At 42.2% G+C, this 23,922-nt stretch overlaps 1 protein-coding gene across 7 annotated transcripts in view; it reads right to left on the bottom strand.

The window, feature by feature from the left end:
• Positions 1–547: 547 nt before the first annotated feature.
• Positions 548–23,922, bottom strand: part of KIF13A (kinesin family member 13A) — a 180,255-nt gene continuing 156,880 nt past the window's right edge. For 2 of the 7 annotated variants that reach the window (XM_081145266.1, XM_081145268.1), the window contains 14 exons: positions 22,718–22,817; positions 21,358–21,484; positions 19,730–19,785; positions 18,322–18,446; positions 17,879–18,055; positions 17,050–17,142; positions 16,746–16,902; positions 15,704–15,777; positions 13,851–13,898; positions 12,677–12,788; positions 11,371–11,522; positions 10,741–10,845; positions 4,170–4,961; positions 549–2,144 (listed from right to left, as the gene is read on the bottom strand). In XM_081145266.1, the coding sequence (XP_081001392.1) occupies positions 2,118–2,144; positions 4,170–4,961; positions 10,741–10,845; positions 11,371–11,522; positions 12,677–12,788; positions 13,851–13,898; positions 15,704–15,777; positions 16,746–16,902; positions 17,050–17,142; positions 17,879–18,055; positions 18,322–18,446; positions 19,730–19,785; positions 21,358–21,484; positions 22,718–22,817 (2,145 nt within the window). In that variant the 3' untranslated portion in view covers positions 549–2,117. Of the gene's footprint in view, positions 2,145–4,169; positions 4,962–10,740; positions 10,846–11,370; positions 11,523–12,676; positions 12,789–13,850; positions 13,899–15,703; positions 15,778–16,745; positions 16,903–17,049; positions 17,143–17,878; positions 18,056–18,321; positions 18,447–19,729; positions 19,786–21,357; positions 21,485–22,717; positions 22,818–23,922 lie in introns of all 7 variants that reach the window. The other 5 variants (XM_081145271.1, XM_081145272.1, XM_081145267.1 and 2 more) reach the window with 4 other exon arrangements.

The following is a 23,922-nucleotide window of genomic DNA, read 5'->3' as shown; positions in this document are numbered from 1 at the left end:
TTGATTACTTCAGAAAGGCTATTGTAAACAACTGAGACTTTCCTGAAAGGACTCTGTAATAGCATTTTTAGATAAATCTTTCATATTATCTTTAGCTACTATTGCATGGATGGCAGGCGCTGCTCCTTGCTCTAAAAATTGCTTTAAGCACCGTGACCATGAATAACACGCCCTGTCCTATCCGCTGCTGACGCCCCACCAATGCCGGTCAGTCTGGGACTTCGACACTCACCGCAGCCCTGCCTGCGCCCCCATGACACATCACCAGACAGAACAGGGAGAGGAGAAACTGATGGCACTAACCTCTCTACCTGTTTTCAATTCATCAAACACGCAATAAGAACAGTACCTACGGCACGTGTCGCTGTGAGGATTAACGGAGATGATAAATATCACGTGTTGGGAACAGTGCGTAGTACACAGTAAACCTACAATAACTGTTGGCTGTGACTAATATTGTTTAAGCTGCAGGGACATGAGACACACAAATGTGGAAAATCAGACCTGAAACTAATGGCAGAGTATTAAAGACAAACAGCCGCTGTTTTAAAATCTGAATTAGACCGTCTGTATTCTAAAACACACACACAATCTGTACCAATTAAATACAATAAAGTTGAGAGGGGATATAAATTACAGTTTTTCTTTTTCAAAACAGACAATAGCAAAATACTACAGTCAGCTCACTATACACAAAAATCATGAACAGCAGCTTTTCATTAAAGTCTCCAATATCTTATCCATTTACCAATGCTAAGAACTTACAGAGAAACGGCGCGGCGGGCTGGGCACCTTCTCTCGCTCTCACACACACTGACTGCTGCACCTCCAGACCAGCTGAACAGGCATCGACAGAACAGGTACGTAAAGGACCTCTGCAAAACTTCCCACGCACACAATCCTTCCCATGTCTCCACTAGCAGAATTTTACACATGGAGACACGGACAGCAGGGTCATCTGTATTCAATCATCTGCAAACACGGTGAAGTGGGCACCTGCGAACCTCGCAGCTCATTCCATCTCTTCAGCATTTTCCAGAATTAAGTACAACAGCAACAGTAAAAACCATACCACAATGAAACCTACCAATCCAAACAAAACCACAAAAAGACAAAAACCAACACCCCCCTCCCCGACCCCAATCCAACTCTTGGGATGTCCTCGTGTTTGTACAGTAATACTGGTTTCCCACTCTGCCTGCCTCGCTGGGCTGGACCAAGGTGTGAGCAATGCTGGCGGTGTGGCCCCGGTCACTGTCAGCGGTTATAATACGACGTCAGGTCAGCAGGTGGCGGGCCAGGTGGAAGACCAAAGAACACAGCTGTGGGAGTTCTCAGTGTGCTTATGAAACGGGACAGGTCGGCAGCGTGTGGCCTGGTAGCCAAGGGGCGTATGGCACCAAACTTGCAGTCAAACATATATGTACACAGAAAACAAGAGTGGACAGCAAAACCGGTCAGTCGTGTGGAAGTTCTTTGGTTATAAAGAACGGCATTCTGTAACCTGTTCTGCAGGGGGATCTGCAGCCTCATTCTCAGGCAGTGACATGTCTCATCCGCACGTGTGTACGAGATCAGATCGCCCAACTGCTTTGTAACAAAGTCCGGTACCTTGATTCCTACAAACCACTTTATCTGCATTTCAGTGTGCAGTCCTGTCTGTCTCAGAGCAGACATGCTATAGATACACATTTCATATACATAATATATATTATTTATAAAAAAAACCCAAAACACCACATTAGAGTGTTGACTCCAGATTCTACAGTAAGAACTGATTAAATTTGTACAAGAATAAGTTTGTTTGAATCTGTGGAGGTTTCTACACAGGGTGGTGTGTAGTAAGTGCAAACAAAAATACTGCCACTTAATTAATCCAGGGTTTTCGGTTCTCTGGCTTTCTGGAAAAAGCAGAAGCTGTGGATTCGCCCAGGTGGCAGAGCGCCGCTGCTGCTTCTTGCTCTGGAGGGGAGAGGTGGTGGCCCGGGGAGCGCAGGCTTTTTCCACGCTGGTCTGAGGTCCTGCTGGGCGCAGCATGTTTTAAAGGTGAGGCTGGTGCATTTGAGGGAGACCCGGGACCAAGGTGCTGGGCCTGTGGAGGAAGTGCCTGCTGCCTTTCACCGGGCAGTCGAGGTCCTGCTCCCCTGGAATTCAGAGGTTAGTGAGTTCAAGCTCCAATCCCCGCCTCCCCTCCCCACCCACAGGGACCACCCCCAGCCAGACAGCCCCACCTCACACAAGGGGCTCTTCCTAAAGGGGCCCACAGGATTCAGTTTACAATGGATTCCAGTTCTAAAATTTACAGTATACAAGGGAGAAACCTGGCCCCAAGGTGAAGCTTCTAGTTAAAGTAATGGACAGCAAGACCCAAAGTGAAAGTAAAAAACTGTTATTTCTGGGCCCACATGCTAAGTCTTATCAAGGTGAGAACAGAAGTCAAACTTCGGTCCTTAAAAAGTTCTCAAACTGTTACAGGGTCAAAACAACTTATTAAAACTAAAATAACAAAAATACCAAAGAAATGAAAAAGTAAAATTTCACCATAATCCCACATTACCCTAATACAACAAATATTTTCCTAAATTCCCCCTTTCAACCAAGATCTTTGGCAGGGACACACAGTTCAGGAGACTTTCAAAAGCAAAACCCAGGTATTCTTCCTGTGTCTTGGGTTCCAGATAAGCAGGCAGTGAAATGAGGGGGCTGCTGTCCCTCTTCCCTCTCCTATGGGCTGTGTCTCACAGTGCAGCCCTCAGACACCCGGCCTCGTCTTACTTCAATAGAGGGGTCTGAGAAAACCTTACCCCCCCAGGATCCGTCCCAACGGAAGTATAATCTTAGGTGTGGAGGGCAGTGACTCCTGGGTATCTGAATTTTTAAGAGGCACCCTCTCCCAACACCCCCAAGGAATTCACTGTAATTTAGGTTGAGAAGCACTGTTCTAGGGTGAAGAATGATCTGTGGGCTAAGTAGCCAAGTCCTTCTTGGACTTCTCGGAAAAGGGACCGAAAAGCGGATGTAGGTCAGCAATGCAGATTCTGCCTGCAGGTCAGTGTAGAGGAAGACAACTTTTAAGCCAACGAGTGTTTGGTTTGCAAGAACAGTTCTGAGTAACTTTATTATACATTCTTAAGTTGGGGAAAGGAGTCCTTTTCTTGTTGTAAGAGATCACTGTTTAGGTTTTGCAGTTTATAAGTATGCTGTATACATGACCACACACTGAAATTTTAAGGGCTAGAAAGGAAAACTTGGGTGGGAAAAATCCACCAAACTGAAATGGTAACTTCCTCCCAAAACAGAGATTGAACGGCACCAGGGCTGTCTTCTCCTTCACTGAGCCACTTTCTAGTTCGTTCAGCTCTTTGTTCTGCTAAGTGCTGGCACCCCCATATCCCTTACACAGCGGTGCTTTGGCTGTGAGGCCAAAACAGCGATCCTTAAAGGGTAGAAATGGTGGCACTCAGGAGCAAAGTGCTCAGAAGCAGATAATCTCTTATTTATATAATTTTCTATTTTCCTTAGACTACTAGCAAAAATCCATTTTGTTCCAATATAAGAATTAAATAAACCAATCTGGGTAATTTCTAAAGCCCAAACTTCAGTTGCTCAAGGAATTCACCTGTACTTCCCCAAAGCCCCTTTTATCCTATGGGCGCCTAGACTGCATTTTATCAATTCCACGATGCAAGCTATTTCCTGTACATTTAACATCTCTGCAATTGGGTTGTGTCTTACAATTGCTGATATGATGTAGTTTAATTGGAAGGATTTCTTCTTAGTGATACATAAAGTAATGGTGTATCTGATATGCAACGGAAACCACTAATCTGATGAAATATAGTAGACACTACCAGAATTAAACATCTCAGGGAATGAATGAAGCTGACTGATCCTATCCCACATAAATGCTGAATTCAACAAAACCCACATGCCAGTGCTCCTATGTACTTCCTAGTTCGCTCTGAAACTATGCAAACGGACTTGCTCCCCACACACAGCGGGGCAGCATGTGAGCTTGCTCCCAGGTGGGCCCATCTTCCTTGTCGGAAACCCCTGAATGAATCTCTCCTCCTAAGTCACTGAGGTGAAGGGCCTCTGGGGGTTGGTGCACAATGAGATGTGTTCATTGACAGCACCGAACCCAAAGGAATGCCTCTGGAATTTATTACCTGGTCATTCTCCGCCGAGGAACGCTGCTGGCCAGAGTCCTGGGGCTCATCTGAAACACTCTCACTGTCCATTTTATTTGGTAGGTTCTTCCTACTTGAAATCTCTCCAGCAGCAGAATCTGTCAAAGCATCAAAATCTTTCCCGTCTGACGCCCCCATGAACTCTGTGAAAGAGTGGTCCTCGAGGACGTTTGTGGTGTGCTCTACGGTCACCTCCCTGGGGCAGAACTCCCGGGCAGCGTGGCCATTCCTGCTGGAGCAGGCATCTTGTTCTGAAAGCGAGCCAGTCCTACAGAACATTCTGGAGTTTTTCTCAGGGATGCTTTGGGACGATGAGCTCCCTTTGGCTAAGGCACTGTTTTCCTTGAGTGGCACCGTCATGATCTTATCCCTCACCAAGCCTCGTTCTAGCTCTGTCAACTCTTTGTTGGAGGACGGTCTGAAATCGTGCCCAAGTGATGGTCCAGAGTGCTCGCTGGAGTCTGCGTCCCTCGTCTGAAGGGCGAGCTGATCTGAGCTGTCGCTGGAGGGGACCACCATGTCGGACAGGGTGGCGTTGGAGGCACTGTGGGAAAAGTAGCCACTGGTAATACTGCTGGTGGTGGGGCTACGGGACACTTCTTTCTCCAAGGCCCTGGAGTTCGTCAAATCTCCTTTAGAAGAGAACCACTCCCTGTTCTCCAAGCTGGCATTGTAAACGCTGAAGTCAGCAAACTCCACGGGCACGTAAGGCTGTGAGCCCGTCAGCCTCCCGCGCGGAGCTTCCAGGTCGTTCTCCTCCTCCTCGGAGTCCTACAGGATCGAAGCAGACGCCACTCATTAGCTCCTGACAGCAACTGTACCGTGGAGACAAGTGTTAAATGCTTCACTACTAAAGGCAGTCGCGCTTGGGGTTTTTCTTTGCTTCATGAGCCTGGCTAACCCCCGTCGCCTACTGAAGACACAGGCGCATTACTCTCAGGGATCTGTGCCCACAAGCCCACCATCGCCTACTCTGACGATTTCTTTCTTCGGGCGCACTCCACGCTCATTAGAAGCTTTCCCGCCCCTGGTTTAAGGAGGACAGGACCAAGTGCAGCGGATGCGTGACCGGCCTCCAGTTGGGATGTGGCCCCTTCTCTGATTAAGAGGGAGAGGGACCGCCAGAGAGGGCGCTGCTTCACGCGTTCTTATAGTCCCCACCTTGGGGAGACAGTGCAGGTGAGTCAGGGGGCTTGTGAATGTTTCTGAGTTATTTTACGGTAGAGAGGGCAGGAAAATAAGGCCCCGACAGCAGAGAGGCTGAGAACACGATCTCAACACCCGTTCTCAGTATTATACCAAATATCAGAAGGTGGTAAAGTGCTAACAGTCAACCTGACAATCACCTTTTCGGGGGTTTTGAGAAGCATGGACAGAGGATTTGGCTAGAAGGTGAGGAAGGTAAGATTTAAATGGAAATCTCCTTTGTCAAATAGCTTTAGAATTCTGTTTATAAAGATTGGTAAATATGCAAAAGTGGGTATTGTCAACTCCCCAGTCACTCTCCCAGTGATCCTCTTATACTTTGTGGAACGCAGTGTAAAAACATATGGGTATTTTACATTCAAATAAAAACAAATGATATTGCTATCTAGCCATTTCTAATGAACCTCATAAACATTTGATGACACTGCAAATATTCCTTTTCTCTTTTAAAACGTGACTTTCATTCAACATTTATCTAGCACCCTCTATGCCCCAGCCATTGTCCTAAGAACTGGGAATATCAATGCTGAGCAACAACGGGCATGGTGCCTGCCCTCAGGGAGTTACGCCTTTGGGTCCCTGTTCTGAGAAAAATCCCGGACACTGCCTGGGCGGATGGAAATTCCCTGGAACCAAGACATCAGCCTTCGTGGTCAGAGCGAGACCCAGGGAGGGGTGTAGAGGGGCAGAGACAGAGGAGGGGGAACACGACCACGCCCCACCGATATGGCAGACGGCAGTTCACAAATCAACACAAATTTCATCTAAATTTTATTGTAATTTTTTTTTCTATCTTATTAGATGCTAAATACCTAAAAATAGTTTAATACTCTTTTAGAGCTTTTCAGTTTTAAAAATAACTTGAACATAAATTATTTAAAACCATTGGGCCCAGCGAGGCATGGCTCAGCAGTTGAGCGTCGACCTAGGATCCAGGCGATCGGGGTTCGATTCCCGGTCAGGGCACATGCCCAGGTTGCGGGCTGCAGCCGATCAGTGACTTTCTCATCACTGATGTTTCTCTCTCTCTCCCTCTCCTTTCCTCTCTCGGAAATCAATAAAGATATATTTTTTAAAATAATAATAATAAAAAAATAAAACCATCGGTAGTCTTAATTCCTTGGCTATTAATTAAAGGTGAATATCAAATATCAGTGATAAAGTTCCAGAAATTAGTAAAGCAAATTTTCTGGCAACACTAATCTTTTGCTATCTTATCTTTAGCTGAAAATTTTTTTTAAAATGTTTTTATTGATTTCAGAGAGAGGAAGGGAGAGGGAAAGAGAAATATCAGTGATGAGAGTTATTGATTGGCTGCCTCCTGCACGCCCCTGACTGGGGATCGAGCCCGAATCCTGGGCATGTGCCTTGACCGGGAATCGAACCTCAACCTCTTGGTTCATGGGGTGACGCTCAACCACTGAGCCATCCCGGGCAGGCTTTAGCTGAATTCTAATTAAGTGCCACTGCTAAACAATGGGTGGGATACAGCGTTCTTCCTCCAGGGTTGGGGGAATGTTAGTAAAGGGGCAAGGACTGGACAGAATTGTCTGGATCAGTAGCCTCTGTCAATATTTTCTAGATTCTCCACTTGACTTGTTTAGACTCAAAACTGAATTGCGAGTGTTTGTAGCTCTCATACTTCCTTTAGACTTAAGCAAAGAAACATAACTCCCCACACCCAGGAGTCCCTGATGTAGTGTTTTACTAAAAAGTTAGTTGTTGCGAGGAAACCAAATTTGGAGCCCTTTTTATGCCTCAAATTATTTCTTCTGTAGACTGAGGAAAGGCCTGCCATCCTAAAATAAAAAAAGTGAAATATTCAATCACGAATCTCATGTGTGGAAATCAGTATACATTTATCAAACTCACAAAGATGAAAAAATTATCCCTAAAGGATGAGAATGACCTTTAGTAAAACTGCAGACAGAGTCTACAAAAACCCCAAGACGCTAAGTTCAAATAGGGATCAGAACATAGTTATGCACTTGGGGTGGGGACGGGGGAAAGAAGGGCTAAGGCGGGAGGGAAACTAATTCCAGAGAAAAGAAAACCGAGTCTATATGAAATATGTTTTAACACATGAAAGGAGACTGAAAGTTTATCGAATTATTGTCTTCAAAAAGAAAACACAGGACTTAATTGTCCTAAATTGTATGTTAAGGGAAACTGGTTACATAGATCTTTTATTCCAGAAATATTATTTATCATTGTATCTTAAAGAAGACTCAACTAAGCACCTTCCTACTATGTTTTAAAGACAAAAAGAATGAAAACTCTCCTTAAACGCAGATCATGCAATCAAGTTCTCAAGCTTGCAGTTCTCTATAGCTACAGTCTTCACAATTTAATTTCTGCCATTTATTTTAAGCGGCTGATATTTACTTGTAGAAAAACGACCTTGATTTTAAGAAGGAATCAAAACCCACATAAAGCAGTGACTCTGCACAAGGAGTTTCACTTGATCAAAGTCATTTTCACTCCCACTGTAAATGGGTCTGTGTTGTTCATCAGAGAGATGGTCTCTGTTTTCAGAAAGACTGTATGAGCCAACGGCCCCCAGTACTTCTGTCCATGGCGCTAAGGGGGGTGCAGCCCCTTTCAGGAAGAGCAACAGAGGGGTGACTGAAACTGCACCAACTCTGGGGTCACAGGGGTCAGCCCAATTCTGCAGAGGGATGGAGCCTTTGTTCTTATACCCTCATCAACTGTGAGACCTTGGGCAAGTCACTCAACGTCTTGTTTTGTACATTAAATGAGAGAAATAAGCCACATGCTGGGTATGCAAGACCTAAGAGAAGGATAAATGACTTTCTGCTCTTCTCTCTGCTTCCTGACTCACACAGACTCCAAATACATATCGCTGCCTTTATCATATTTATACAAGACAGGAAGTACATGTCTTAAATGATATCAAAATACTGCTTTAAAGGACTGAGCATAGCTATATTCATTATATTTTATGTGACACTACAGGTTACTTTTATAATAAGATGAGCTAAAAAAATAAAAGGAACAATGTCTCAATATTGCTTCTCAAAAATGATTTCAAACTCCCTTGATCAGGATGAACCACTGATTTACTCCCTCATTTTTCAAGAGTGGAAAAAGAAAATGAATTAGGAACAAAGGAATAAAGCAGTTTATATTCATTTATAAGGGGAAAAATAAAACTAAAGCTTCCTAAAGAGAAACCAGAAGCTCAGATCAAGCAAGTAACACCCATAAAATCTACCAAAACATGCTAGAAAAGCTGTATCTGAAATAAGTCAAACAGTTCAACAGCTTCAGAGATGAAGAGTGCTCAGCAAGCCAGACTTCTAAGGAGAGCAGAGGCCCATCTCTCAAGAGGTACCATCGAGTCCTGCTCAGTGGACTTCATGGTATGTTCTGGCACGCAGAGTGCAACTGCTGCTTGCGACTTCCTGGGTCAAGAGAATCTGGTTCCATCCTGCCCCTGCTAGGCAGAAGTCTTGAGATACATTTTATTTTAAAATATCAAAGTATGGAAAATAACTATTAGGCCAACTCTGAAACCAGTGAAACCATCTGCTGGGCAGCCCAGAATGGTCATCCAGCTCTTTTTTTTTTTTTTTTTTAAATAAGTATGTCTTTATTGATTTCAAAGAGAGGAAGAGAGAGGGAGAGGGAGAGAGAGAGAGAGAGAGAAACATCAATGATGAGAAAGTCATTGATCAGCTGCCTCCTGTAAGCCCCCTACTGGGGACTGAGCCCGCAACCCGGGCATGTGCCCTGATCAGGAATTGAACCGTGATCTCTGGGATCATAGGTTGATGCTCAGCTCCTCAGTCACACCAACGGGGCTCCAGCTGTTCTTTAATGTGTTTTACCAAAATGTATCTACTGGTAAAATGAGTTTAATGTAGTGCCTCTGCACCATGGTGGTAAGGGCCACGTCAATAAACAGATCCAATCAGCCAGAGAGCCAGACAATTTGAGGGTAACGAAGGAGCCACCTGGCCTTTCTAGCCCATGATGCAGCCTCTATTAATTAAGCAGGGGGTGGTCAACTAAGTGACTGAGCAGCTCATTAAGATTTGGAGGAGCAGCTGTTGTTGTGCACTCTCTCCTCCAGCAAGAATTAGGATGGGGATGTGGGGCTAGAGGGACAGGGAGAACACAGGCAAAGGAAGCGGAGAGGGGCTGAGAGGACGGGGGAAATGATGCCTTTTCTCCTTCCCGCAGTGCACAGGAGGAATGGGAAGGTCATTTCCTAAGATCCGCTAGCACTCCAAGCATGCAGCAGAGTGGCCAACTGCATATCCGGACTGGTTAGTTTCACGCGGTGTGCATTAGCAGCATATTCCAGAACTGTTAAAGGGCTCACATAATGAGCCTCTGGAATGGATCTGACGTGGTGCAGCTGGGAAAGGAAACTTCCCACACTCTGCCCACAGAGCAGCCTGCACACACACGTCAATCAAGCAGACACCTCTTGCTCCAAGCTGCTTTACTTGTTCAAAGTCTGGGAGAAGCCGCTCGAGGGTGAAAGCCCAGACACAAAATTGGAGTAATATTTACAGGTCTGAGAATACAGTTTTTCTGTTTGTTTGTGTGGGGAGTTTTTGTTTTTTGTTTTCTTAAATTGAGGTATCATTAATAATCCAAAGTGCCTGGTATACAGTGTTTTATAAGTGATTTCTCTCAAATTTGTAGTTTGAAAACCAAGTGCTGGAGAGTGAGGTTTTACAGGTAGAGCTTCAACCTGCCTGTGGTAAAATATAAATAAGCCATCCTGAAAGCGAGACTGACACCAAGGGATGTGGAATATGTTTAGCGAGCAAATTTGAAAAGGCTATCTGGGATGTAGAGATGATGACGATGATGATGATGATATGCGATGATGGACTGGAGTGTGGCTACAAACTACAGAACAATCTGGCAAAAGCATCGAGCGACATGAAAAAAGCTTGCAAACATACCCACAGCTAAATGCATGATTACTTACTCCAAGGAAGTGCAATTCCTCTAGGTAGATTAACTTCAGAATCTGGCCAATATGTACAGGCACATCAGAAAGATTCAAGATTAGTTAAAGTGATCTTTTTGTTACACTTTTTATAAAGTCTAGAATCATGAAAAGTGCCTTTTCCCCTTTTTCTAACCAAATTTATACTGAGCAAAAAAAAATAAATAAATAAAATAGAATAAACACTTAGAAAAAAATCACAGGTCACAACTGATGGTCACATTTAAAAAAAAACAAAACAAAACAAAGACCCAATACATATCTTAATTTTTTCTAAAGTATTCGGATGACCGACTGTGAAAGGGCCTTAAACCCACCACCAGGCAATATGACAGAAACGGTTCCAGAACTTACAATCTTCTTCTCACGTTTGCTATTGTGTTCTACTGGCAAGCTGCTGCCATTGCTTCCCGAGGGGACAATGCAGCCAGGGTTATGAGCCTGAGATGGAGACATGCTCTGCAAAGGTTAAGACACACAGATGCATCACACACAGAGGACGATGACAGCCGAAATACACATTAAGTACGTGCAAGTTAGAAAAGCGATACAAACATCTTTATTACATGTGAGTAGTGCAGCAAACAATTTTAGAGGCTAGAGTTAAACTACTAATGAAATCTGACAAGACTACACAGATTTTATGGCAAATAGCATAACCGGTTTTATCAAACAAACAAAAAAATGAAAGCCTTTAATATTTTCAGAACACCTAGGGAACATCTCTTTCTCACTTGAAAGATAAAAAAAGACGGTGAAACTCCATAGGCACAAAGAAAACAACAGCAATTACAACAAATAAAAAATTTCTACCATGAACCCGTGTCCTTGAGAAAGAGGTGTTCCAGAATAGGACCCATGAAGGGATCCCACATGTGTATCTACATGCAGCCTCTGGCTTGTTAATGCAAACTGTTACTTCTCCACAGGCAACACGACCGATGCTTTTCTATCTCACATGGTACAGACAAGTCAGGCATTTACCTCCTGGCTTAGGAGAGGTCTTGCTTCAAGAGCTATCCTTCTCTTATGCTCCTCTTTTACAGGCATTAGGGGCTTGAAAAACTTTGGTGGCTGAGGAGAGAATGCTTTAAAAGGGCTGATTGATAAGGCATGAGGATTCTCCAGTGTGCAACCTGGGGAAGACAGGAAGGCATAGGTTTATAGGCACAGGGAGCTTTAACCAACACACAGGAAGTCAGGTATCACCTAGTCAGAGGAATATCTGGTATAACCAAGAAATTAATATGCTAATATATGGCGAAGCATTAAAAGAGAGGTAGACAAGAATGGAGATAAATCTACACAGTCACAGAGAGTCATCAGAGACATGAGAAACCAAATTTTCGACCCCCTTTCCAAGATCGAGCTTAAGCACCGCTTACCAGACCAATTTCGACTCCTGCTGGTTTTGTTTCTCCGAATTCTCAGAGCCTTATTATCGGGACATGCATTTTGGCATTTTATCATTTAATATCTAACCTTTTAGGTATCTCATTTCCACAGTTAGATTTTAACATCTATAAATGGTACCTTCTTGTGTCTTTCATTGCATATAGCAAGTAGGGCCTTAATAAATAATGAGTGGACAAATTTATTAATTTTCTAACAAGCTCCCCTTTTCCTCAAGCCACCCTGCTCCATATGACTAAAGGAAGGACAATTTTCTTTCTGGCTTTTACCCATTTCTTTCATTTTGGGGCCTCTTTCCCTCCTCCTATATTTTCTCCCCAGCTCACTGGTACAATGGCACTTAGGTAAAATTCAAGGTGTAAGATAATAGAACTGATTTACATATCCACAGAATGCCGTTCCCTTCAGGGCATTGAAAAATTATATTTAGAGAATAATGTTGTCATTGATCAAATTCCTTTCTGGTATCATTTTAAAAATTGCTTTAGGGATCAAATTAAAATCCTTTAATTTGAGCACAAAAACATGAGAGGTGGATATATTCTTTTGGTAAAGAATGAAGTCTAATCACAATGTAATAAGATTTGTGTGGGTCTCAAAACTGACTTCCAACTCAGGAAATGACCTATGAAAAAATGACTTGAAAATTCTAAAGTGCTGCACAAAAGGCCTATTATTATTTGAATAATGTCTTGGATACAAAGCAAAAGGAAATCAAATAGGTGAACATGGTACGTTCCATTCAAGAAGATAGTTTCGATTATCTAGCAAACTAGAACTTCAGCTTCCTATCTTATTATTTGCCATCTACAAAAGAATTTTACTCCATGCTTTACCTAGGGAGCTATAAAGAAATAACACAGAAAAACAATCTCACCACTACCTTCTTTACTCCTCCGAGGTGAGTCCCTGGGTAAAGTTCCATAGCACGCCACATCTTGGTAACTGGAGCTGTAGTCAGACGTGTCTAACTGGTTCTCTGGCCAACCCTAGGAGGTAAAATATGGGTTACGCTGTCATGAAGTCCCTCTAAAATGATAAGTGAGGCCCAGAGTTGAGTTTTCCCCCTATTTTTTTTTAATGGGATGGCAGTATGTACCCTTCTCTATTTTTATTATAAAATATTTTAAACATGTAGAAAAGTCCTAAATATGACAAATACTGTCATTCCCAAGGCATACCTGGAGTGACTGAATGTTAATATTTTATTGCACTTGTTCAAGATTTAATAAAATCATTATAAACAAAATGACCCACAGGTGCCATTCATCTTCCTTCTTCCCCAGAAGCGGTCACTTGGATGAATGTGGTGTGTTTCTAAAGGAGACTGGATAATTTAAAGGCCAAACTGAAACACTTTTTTAGAGGGAAATGATTCCATTAATAATTTTTCCTGGGTAGCAGGCCTAAGCTGGAGATAAGGTTATTCTACGTATACCTGAGGTTTAAAAGTATCAAACTGGCATAAGATATTGGTATCCTAAAGATATTGGTATGGAAAACTTTTCTTGTATCTCATATAAGCTTATTTAATTTACTTCAACTTCTCAGGAGTTGGCTGCCTCTAAGGAGTGAATTTTAAACTTCTTGAAGAAATATCTGTGTTTATACTCTGAATCATCCACGGTCCCCAGCTGAGTAACCGTCATACGGTGCATGGTTAAAAAATGCTTGCCAAATAAGATGCTGCTGCAAATGCCCTTGATTTTACATCCCTGATTTTACTCACTTGAAATAATTGTGATTTTGCTATGGTGGGTATAGTCCCTTCTTAAATCATTTAGAGTTAGACCCATAAACACAGATATTCAATTATGTGTGGTATGATCCTGGTATGGAAAGCATTAGTAATATGTGTAATATGGGAAGTAACAATGTAATAGAGTGCACAGCAATTTCACATCAAGTATTTGAACTTGGAAATGGGCACGTGGAGACAATGATCTGCTTAAGATTAAGATGGGAAGTCCAGAACTGTTTAAAACACCAAGATATCCTAATTTCCAGACTTAGAGACAGCTAATAACCTAGCCATGCCCACAGGTACATACCTTATCATCTTCATCAAAGCCAGAAAGGTCTGGTCGACTAGAGGAGACCTACAGGAGATGAGTGGTTTTACCCATGTGGTTTAGATATTTAACATACATTTTACATATACATGTATAAAGAAATATGATGTCACGTATACAGGTGAAGCCTGAATGACCATCTCCCCTCTTCTTTCTTTCTTCCCCCCCCCCAGGAGTAATGACTACCCTAAAGGTGGGGTTTATTATTCCCATACAGGTTTCATATTTATATACCTATAAATAATATAGAGCATTATTTTGTATATTTTAATAATCCATATAAGGAGTATCTCACTACACATGGCTTTCCTCAACAGTCTAACCATTTATTTGTTATAGCCTAGATGGACATCCAGGCTGCTTCTAAGTTGTTTTTATTATAAACTATGATGAAATAAAAGTTGTTGCAGCTGCCCCTAAGCACCACTTGTCCTGCATTCTACCAGCACTGACGTATATTATTTCAGCACCCTTTAGTCCTAAATACATCCCATGAATCTAGGAGAATCTCTGAGCATCTAGCAAGGCATAGAATCCCTGGCTGTAGATAAGGTACGTGCCCCTTCAGCTCTGCTCTTCCATAAGGATTTTAGGATCAGCTTATCAAATCCTAAAAGAAATTATGCTGGGAATTTATAGATCAGTTTAAGGAGATGTGCCAATTTCCTGATATTGTGTATTCTCATTAATGAACATAGTCTCTCCATGAGCTGAGGCCTTCTTTTTATCATAATAACTGGATTCAGATTTTGTTTCTTCTTGATTCTGTTTTTTGCAGGAAATTTCCATTTTGTTTAAGCTTTTACATTTACTGACATAGTATTATTCATAGTTTGCTCTTATGATGCCTAAATCTCTGTTCTCTCAGTGATGATAAGCCCCTTTTTATTTCCAATGTTTGTATCTTCTCTCACATTTTCTTTTCTACCCCAATGAAAAAAAATACAAGACCAGTCTTTTAAAACAATCATTTTTCAGTTCTGTTTCTTTTCTATTTGATAAGCCTCTGTTTGATCTTTAATTATTTCCTTCCTTACTGAATTTATAATTATGCTCAAATATTTATTTACCTTCTTTTCAAAAATACTCTGATTTTTTCTAACTTTAAAAATTTTTATCCATAAATATTTCTCTATGAATCTTATAAAAATAAGGAATTCCTCCTCCCCCTTAAAAAACCATAACCACAATGCCATGATTACATCTTAAAAAGTTAAGTGATTCCTAAACAGTATCGGATATCCAGTCAGTGTTCAAATGTCTCATGAACATTTTCACAGTTAATTCTGAATCCAGATCAAAATAGTTCATACACTGCAACTGGATATATCCTGTCTCTTTTAATTGATGAGTTTTCCCTTTTGTCTGGGTCATTCTTCCTGTAAAGTTTCCCATAGTCGGGATTTTGCTAATTGAATCCCTGTGGTGTCATTTAACATTTTCCTCTATCCTTTGTAAACATTAGTAGTTAGATCTAGAGTCTTCATCAGATTTAGGTTCAATTTGTGTGTCGGGGGGTGTGTGTGGAGAGAATACTTCATAGGTGGTTTTTCTTTCCTTTGCAAGACAGATGTTTCCCTCATTATTTACTCTCCTTTTTAATATAAGAGCTGCAAATTTCCTAATAGTAGCTCTCATTCTTTAATTTTCTCTACTGTGTAGTATTTGTAAGATTCCACTAAAGGCCCAGCCATGTTATATACTGCATCCTCCCTAGAACAGAGGAGCAGGCATGGCATTTTGGGACACCCACACCAATGCCAAACGTTCTACTCGCACCTATAAACCCTAAGCCCCGAGACGCTGGCCCGGACCCTGCAGGGTGCACTCACATTATGCACATTTGGCGTGCTGAGGCTCCTCCGCAGGTGCCGAGCTTTGGTGGAAAGTGCTTCTTTGACTGTGACTGCCTGTAAATGTGAAAATAACATTAATTTTTCTCCTTTGATGACAAAATATATGTTCAATGTGGACAACTTAGAAATACAGAAATAAAGATCACTTCATTTCTGCATGCCACCTGCTCCCCCATATGTACAAAACTGGAAACTTTTTGTACCCACTAATTTTTTTGCTTCATCGAAAACATTTTTCATAAGTAAAACAAGAAAAACTTCTGAACTAAAGACATTTTTATGTTGTAGATTTTTTTTATAGGTGGGCAGAGAAAACACAGAAGAACTACCTCTAACTATGTATCTCACAAAACTACAATAAATTTTTATGCTGTGTTTTATTTATGCAGCAATTTAGGTGGGACTTCACTAAAGGGAGGTTTTTCTGACAGATGCCAATCTTCTTAGCCCCCTTGTTGCTCAAAACACACTTTCCATAACTTCAATTATTGCTTCTAAGAAATGACACCTCCCGTCTTAACAGTCTCATTACCTGGCGGTTTTTCACCTGAACGTCACGCTGTTGCTGCAAAGTTAACCTGGATCCGAAAATTAGGGATCTAGTAACAGTATGTGCTTAAGCGTGTGGACCCTAGAGTCAAGCTTTCTGGGTTTACATCTGACTGTACCACTTCCTAGCTGTGTTCCCTTGGGCAGGTTAGATAACTTGTGTTAAGTCTCCATTTCCTCATTTGCAAATGGGGATTATAACAGTATTTCCCTCATAGGGTTATCTTGAAGATTAAATAAACTAATGTATCTAAATGACTTAGGCACAGTGTTTAAATAAAAGGTATTCAATAAAATGTAGCCAGTATGTGAATTTTTGTTCTATTTTGTCAAAATAAATGTTTTGTCTAATGAGATCTCTCCTCAAGTTTTCCTTCTCAGATAGATGTAGAGAGAAGGTGTTTGGTAAATAAATTCATCTTTGTCCATTTGGGGTGAAGGCTGGTGAGCGATCCTCTGGCCCAGTTACTTGCCTGCCGGAGCCGCTCAAGGCTCAGAATGTTCTCCACCTGCAGCACGCCACGTGTGTACTTCTCAATGTACGTTTCTCCGTCTGACGTGCCTTCATTTTCACTCCTTGCAGCCATGAGAGCCAGCGTCTCCCGGTCCTCAATCTCCTCTGTTGCCTAGTGACAAGAAGACAATTATAATATTTCTATATGAACCATATTTTTAATCAAGACTGTGGTGAGAAAATGATTTATAAAGTTTTGAGAATTAACATTCTCCATTACTAATATTGCAATCTTTTGAAAAAGTAATATATATTTTACCTTTGGTATATTGGATACTATTTCATAGGTTACACCACAGGAATAAAATATATTTTTCAATGACATTCTCCTCTTCAAACTCTGGGTGAAACTCTGGTAGAAAAGGAAAGCTGAATTAAGCGATGTGAAAACAGAAGTTATTTAGTTTTTTACAAATTGTAAAAGCGTGGCCAATCACTGTTTCGTTACATACACAATACTCAAAAAAAATGGAACAAGAAAAAACACAGGAAAAATCCTTGTGTCCACCCCTGAGGCACCATGACGTCCAGTTGTTATTTGGGTAGATTATAGAATCTGCAGCCTATTTTTGTGTGTGTGTGTGTGTGTGTGTGTGTGTGTGTGTGTGTGGTTGCTTCTCTCTCTCAATGCTCCTTTTCTTTTGATCATGTCAGGGTTTAATCGGTCTATCCTAGCACAGTCAGGATAAAACTGGGCAGGATCAGTTTTGCCGACAGTGCCTCTGAGGTGAGATCTGGGGAGGCATTCAGATAGGGATTTATTTGGAGCCTGCATTTTGTCCTGGATTTGTCACTAATCCGCTTGCATCTGGCACTTAACCCTTTAAACAGTGAAATCTCATAGCTCCACTGCCTGCTAGGATTATGGGCCTCACATCAGTCAAGGTGGAGAAGTCCTTGTGGATGACAGTACTGCTGCTATCCTCAGGTGCCACGATTTTGAATAAATGAGAACTACACTGTAACTTGGCCAGTATGATAACAATCTGCACATACGCTGTGTTAACGCCACAAAAACTCTACTTTGTGATAGAAGGAAAAAAACTTTGAGCTCATACATGCAACTGCAAAATCAGTCCCTGGTTTACCTGTTTGTTGTAAATATTGGCTGCAATCCGTTTGCGTAACACCAACTCCATAGCTGCCGGGTGGCTGAGCTGGACTGTGGTCTTCACTATCAGGTAAATCCTTTCGTTCTGGGGAGTGACCCTATTCAAGTGAACAGAGTCATGCACCGAGGAGTCCCAGGAGGCGATGGCTGAAACCTGAAAGGGGAGGGGAATGGGAGACGGAGAAAAGACACACGTCAAGTGTAGCAGTTTTATATTACCCACGAGAGAAAGAAAATAAATGCAACTCAACTGAATAATATTTTTCCTTACCATTTTTAAGTAACAACCCACAAGTGCTATTTTTTTAAAGTTCCCATTCCTCTTCCCCAAAGCAGACCATAGAAATTTAAAGGGAAGACAGGCCCACAGGCACACGCACTACCCTGAAGCCCTTACAGAGAGCCTCAGGGCTCAATTACCTCTTCATCACTGTGCTTTATGATGGGCAGGTAGAAAAACTGGCTGCCATGCTCCTTGGGCAGGATGGAGTTCACGCCCGACGCGTGGGGGCCCACAAGCTGTTCATTGGCACTGAGGTCATCCGCTAAACCAAGCCCAGGGCATGGAGGCAAAAATGGGGGAAAAGTCAGTTTTTAATTGAAGACCAAATGGATGAAGTTTACATGTAACACATTTAAATTTTTTTCTTTCATTCCTTATCCTGCAGTTGATGTGGAGACTCCAATACTCACAATAGCTTTGATCTAACTTTACAGACACAACTATGGGGCCAAAAGGTGCCAAAGGTGTGAGTCTCCTACAAAACAGACTGAATATATTCTACATGTAGTTCTAGGAGCAAATATTTTTATTACATACACACACCTGAAAATGTTGCCGCTCTCTGGTATCAAACCTAGTGTTAGGTTTGTTGTCCTACTTATATAACTTACACTAAATTAAGACTTAAGAAGTTTAATTATCAATTTATAATCAAAGTTCTAAGCACTTGGGAAATTTCTGATCTTCTTCCAATGCCATACAAACGGGGGGATTCACCTTTCACAAATCTCTGTAAGTGGTCATCCAGTTTTTGCTTGTACACCTCCAATAACGGGGAACTCACCACTTACTGAGGCACAGCCTACTTCTAGGCTTTAAAAACTTTTTTTCATATGAAGAGCGAAAGCCAATTCTCAACCATGTCTCCCATCCATCATTTTCTTTCCTCCAGAAGAGAGGTTTAGAGGCTGTGTGCTGAGGATCCCCAGGGCCCTGCAGAAGGGCCTGCCAGAGCCTGCCTATCCCCAAACTCAGCAACTCTGCTTTTGTATTCTACACATGGGGTTCCATTTAAGATTTCATTGTGAAAATGGATTTTACTGCTAAAACATATTAAAAGCCACTGTTCTAGATTCACCCGGGTTTGATCTAACTGCTCTAGTAAAGGACAGCCCTCAACACAGGGGGACTGTGTGGTCATGCTCTGGCATCAACACTACCGCGGCGGTGAGAAAGCACACTAGTCAGAACTGCAGTACCTAGGCCCTGGCAAAGCCTCAAGATTCAGAGTCTCTGAAGGTGATTACTTTCTCAGGTAATTTCTATGTCTGTTAACATTTCAGAGCAATAACTGCATTAGTGTTTCTATATGAAGTTCTCAGTCTCCCAAGTGCCCTCTTTTTAAGATTAAATACCCACATCTCTCTTCTAGTGATCCTATATGTCATGGCCATATATATTTGGTTGGACTAAAAATATCACCTCGATATGGCATATGAGTAATTAGAAAAGTGACTTAATAAAGGATCAAAATCATGAGGGTCTGAATAGATTACAAACCTTAATTAAATGTGATAGCCCCTGGAAGGTTAGGGGTCTACTTACCGTTCAAATCAAGGAAGAGAACTGGTATGTGGGTTTCCATTCCAGGTGGAGGGATCCTAAATTTAATAACAAAATTTAATCATAACCAAATATGAGTTTTACACCTTGACAGGTAATCAGACACCACGGAGGCATGATGCAGAGAACTACTGTGGAGATACAGGTTCCACTAATGAAATATTTTCACATTTCTTGATGTTCCTATTAGCACAAGCCACGGGAATTATGTGAGTTATATACATAAAGAACTACCAGTTCTGTGACTTCCATGTAATTAATTTGAGACAAAGATTATCTGAAGCCTTTCTAAAAATAATTCTAGTGATGGGGATAAGAGGTGGGGATGTTGTTATAGTGGGATAGAGGCCAGGATAAAAAATGAGAGGAAGGAAACAAGAGAGACAATATTCAAAAGCTCAGAGAAGAAGAGAATGAAAGATGTATGAAAGGAGGCAGAGTTGTGTGCAGGAAAAACCAAAGCACTGTTTTTATCAAAAACTTGCCCATCTGCATCAGATTCACCTCGGGGGCCTCTTAAAATGAAAGCCCTGGGCCCATCCATTTTCTTCTGAAATCAGAATAATTAGGAAGGGGACCCAGGGCTCTACATTTTACAAATGCTCGAGGTGATCTGAAGTTTGGAAATACCTCCCATGAAAGTAACTGAGGGAAACAGACTAAAGAGGGCCTCAAAGAGCAGAACACAATTGGGGCTGAGCTGACTGTTGATCCTAAGTGGCTGCGATACACTGCACGAGACCCATGGGATTCCAGCACAGAGGAAAATCTGCAGGGAGGGACATCAGGTTACAAATTACGGGCCTGCAAATTCTGATTTTCTAGTTACACAAGACCATGGAATCAATTACACTTCCATTCATCATTATAGACACCAATAACATCACTAATGTTTCCACGCCTATCCAAGAAAGATTATCTGAGCATGTACACTTTGTGTTTAAGAGAAATCTGATTTCTCTTAAATGCCTAGGACGTATTCGTATAATAGAATGAGAAAAAGCTGCAGTTCCCCTTTAATGAATGGGCACCAGAAACAAGGTATTTTGTATATATTATCTCTAATCTTTACAACAGTACCAAAAAGGTAGCTCCATTAATGATTGGGAATAAAGCATCAGAGAAGTAAACACTGAAGACGTACAGCTGGAAACTATATCCAGATCTATTTGACTGCAGAGTCTAGGCTATCACCCTGTTTCTTACCAGCATCAACAACGACATAGCAATCAACTGATTGATTGTAGTTTAGATATACTATTATCTGCCCTTGTCAACTACACCCTGGAAACACCCTTCTTTTGAGCCAAAATAAGAGAATTCCTGGAGATGAGGAAACCACGTCCCAGTTGCTTGTACAGAGGAATTAGGAGTGTGGTTCTGGATTCCTGGCCAGGTAATAAAAGCTCTCTGGCTTCCTGTGAGAGGAAGGTGGCTGCCGTGGGGAGGAAAAACGGGAAGGCGGCACTAGATATGAGTGCCCCTTCCCCTGGGCAGCTTGTGTTACTTAACACTTCCTGTGATAATCCTGGGAAGTCACTTGCGTGACTCTTGCCGCAGGCCCTCTGAACCACTCTGTCAGGCCTGCACAGGAGGACGGGTGGGCTTACCAGTCGGCAGGCGCCCCGGGGATCCCACTGCCAGGCGCTGGCACCAGCACCGCGTTCCTTTCCTCGGTCAGCCCCACCCACTGCTCCACGAGCCGGGCTTCCCGCTCCATGTCGTCCTCAGTTTTCTCTGTGGGACAAAACGAGGGGATGAGTGCCAGGAAGGGAGAAAGTACAATTTCTACACTTAAAATAGATGAGGACTTGGTGACGTCCACACGCGGCTTGAACATCTGCTACGTGACAAAGGATCTGAGGCTTCGAAGTTCAAGCCTGAGCGCCCAGTGGGCTGGGAGAGGCCACGACACTCACTGATGAACCACAAACCAGGAGAGCAGAAGGAGCACTGGGTCAGGGATCGAAGACCTGGGTGATTTTACTGGTTCTGTAATTTGGGGAAGTGATTCAACACATGAGCCTAGTTTTCTGTCAAAAAGGGGTAATCAAAGGGTATCTACTTCATGCTCTTGTTGGAACGATCAAATGAAATGATGAACGTGACACTGCTTTATAAAAACTATACACCAGTTTATGAAGATAGAAGATTACAGAACACCATACACCGCACCCTGCAAAACTACCTTTATTCTCCTTCATGCCCATTATTAAGAGGTTCTATTTGATATATTTTGAACTCCTCTTACCTATAATCCAACTCTGGAGCTACTTGGGCATAGTCAAAGTGAGTTTTCATTAGCAGGCTGAGCACATACACAAACCGACACCAAGGAAGTTGAGCAGAGATGTTTCACTGAGGGAGAATTTTTGCTAACTTCATGAAATGGATTAACATCTATGATGTATCCTTTGGTGCAGAATCAACCACGAGTGGATCATAAGGTCAGGATGAGAGGCTAAGGGTTTTAAGGGTATATTTCTACTCTAAAAGCCAAGAGGCAGTGGCCAACATAAGTGAAATGCATCCTTGGAGCTCAGGGGCAGTGGCTGGAGCCATGGGCCAGCCTTAGCTGAGTGCACAGCCACCACCCAACAGTAGCTGGAGCTGACCTGCCAAATGCTGTGCTTTCAGAAGAGACCCTTTAGCTGCCGTCACTTCCATGTTCGGAGCCTGAAATACCTCATTACTGAGATATGGTATTGATCATGTCTGCATTCATCAGAACAAAATTTGAGTTTAACGTTTAACATCACAGTTAACTCAGAGTTTTATAAAAACTTATTAATTTCAAATTCAGAGCCTTCTTAAGCTAACAGTGTACAATATGATACACGAATAAATACCTATAATTGTTATAAGGTTAAAAACTAAGATACAATTATCCAACAAAGGGAAGAAAGCAACCCACTGAGACTGTCTAAAAGTGAAAAAGCTCCTTGCAGGAAAGAGTTGAATCTCACATACCTTTTTTATTGCTGATTTTTTTAATCTGTTCATCTAAGTATTCTCGTCGCTTAATGAGTGCGTCAGACCACCTCTCTCTTACACAGTTTAAGTCTTCCTCCTAACATGAGGGAAGGAAAACATTTTTCCATAGAGTGCATAGACAACTAGTATTTCTTTAAAAAAAAAAAAAAAAGATGCTTCATTGATTAAGAACTTTTCATTAGGAAAGGCCATTGAACACTGCTGTGTGATTAATATGCAAGAAAGCAGAGAGGCCTCAGAAACACCGCATGCTGATCAAGAATCCCGCTACTCAGAAACCAGAGCCCCTGTATTTCCAAAAGGGTGATTGTACCTAAAAGCAAGAGAGACTCAAACTACACCAGCTGTCGGATGATTCCTACATGGGGTGTGTGTGCGTGTGTGTTTTAAGTTGGAGCTATTCATCTGAAGGATTTGCAATTCCAAGCTGAAGGACACCACGAACAGAGCCCAAACCATGTAACAGCAAATGGAATGGAAAACGACAGGCATTTTCATAGTTCGCAGCTCAATGGCCTGATGACGTCTATTTTCTGAAACGCAAAGGATAGGTCAGCAGAGAACCTTTCGAATTTGCCCCTACTGTAAGGCCAACCAAACGTGTCCCATGCAAAAACCCAACATGCAGGCAGGCATGCTCTCAGAACTCCCAGCAGCAGCCACCGGACTGCAGGTGGACACATGGCAGGAAGCGCAGATAGCCGCAGGAGTTAGTTAATTGCGTTGCTGAGGTCCAAGGGGATCTCGCTTTCACAGTTTGTTTTTGCTAGCTCGTTCCCTTTCTTAGTAAAAGTATGAGGAGGGGAAGGAACCCACAATTCTATTCAAAATGCTCTGACTTGCTTAATTCTAGTCTAACCCTTAAGACATAACATTCAGAGCAGACACCTGCAGACTTCTGAGGCTCTACCTACAAGGCATACGTATTTTAAGTACACGAAGGCACGCTGGGAAAACATGCTTTTACGTTTGTGTGGAGGATCAGTACAGGGACTGGGAACCAAACCCCAAATAGTTCATTCTGGTTTGCTGCCTTAATCACTGCTATTACTGCACATTCCGTGGTAGCAGACCAGTCCGCGATGACTAGGTAAAATCTCACATTTGCACATATTAAAAAGATGAGATTTAAATTCTCCAGGTTATGGATAACTAAGCTTCACCCTAATGAGAGGAAAAAA

The sequence above is a fragment of the Miniopterus schreibersii genome (genome assembly GCF_964146895.1).
Source record: "Miniopterus schreibersii genome assembly, chromosome: 8".
Lineage (NCBI taxonomy): Eukaryota > Metazoa > Chordata > Mammalia > Chiroptera > Miniopteridae > Miniopterus > Miniopterus schreibersii.
Note: the sequence above shows the minus strand (reverse complement) of the source record. Positions and strands in the feature narration are given on the sequence as shown.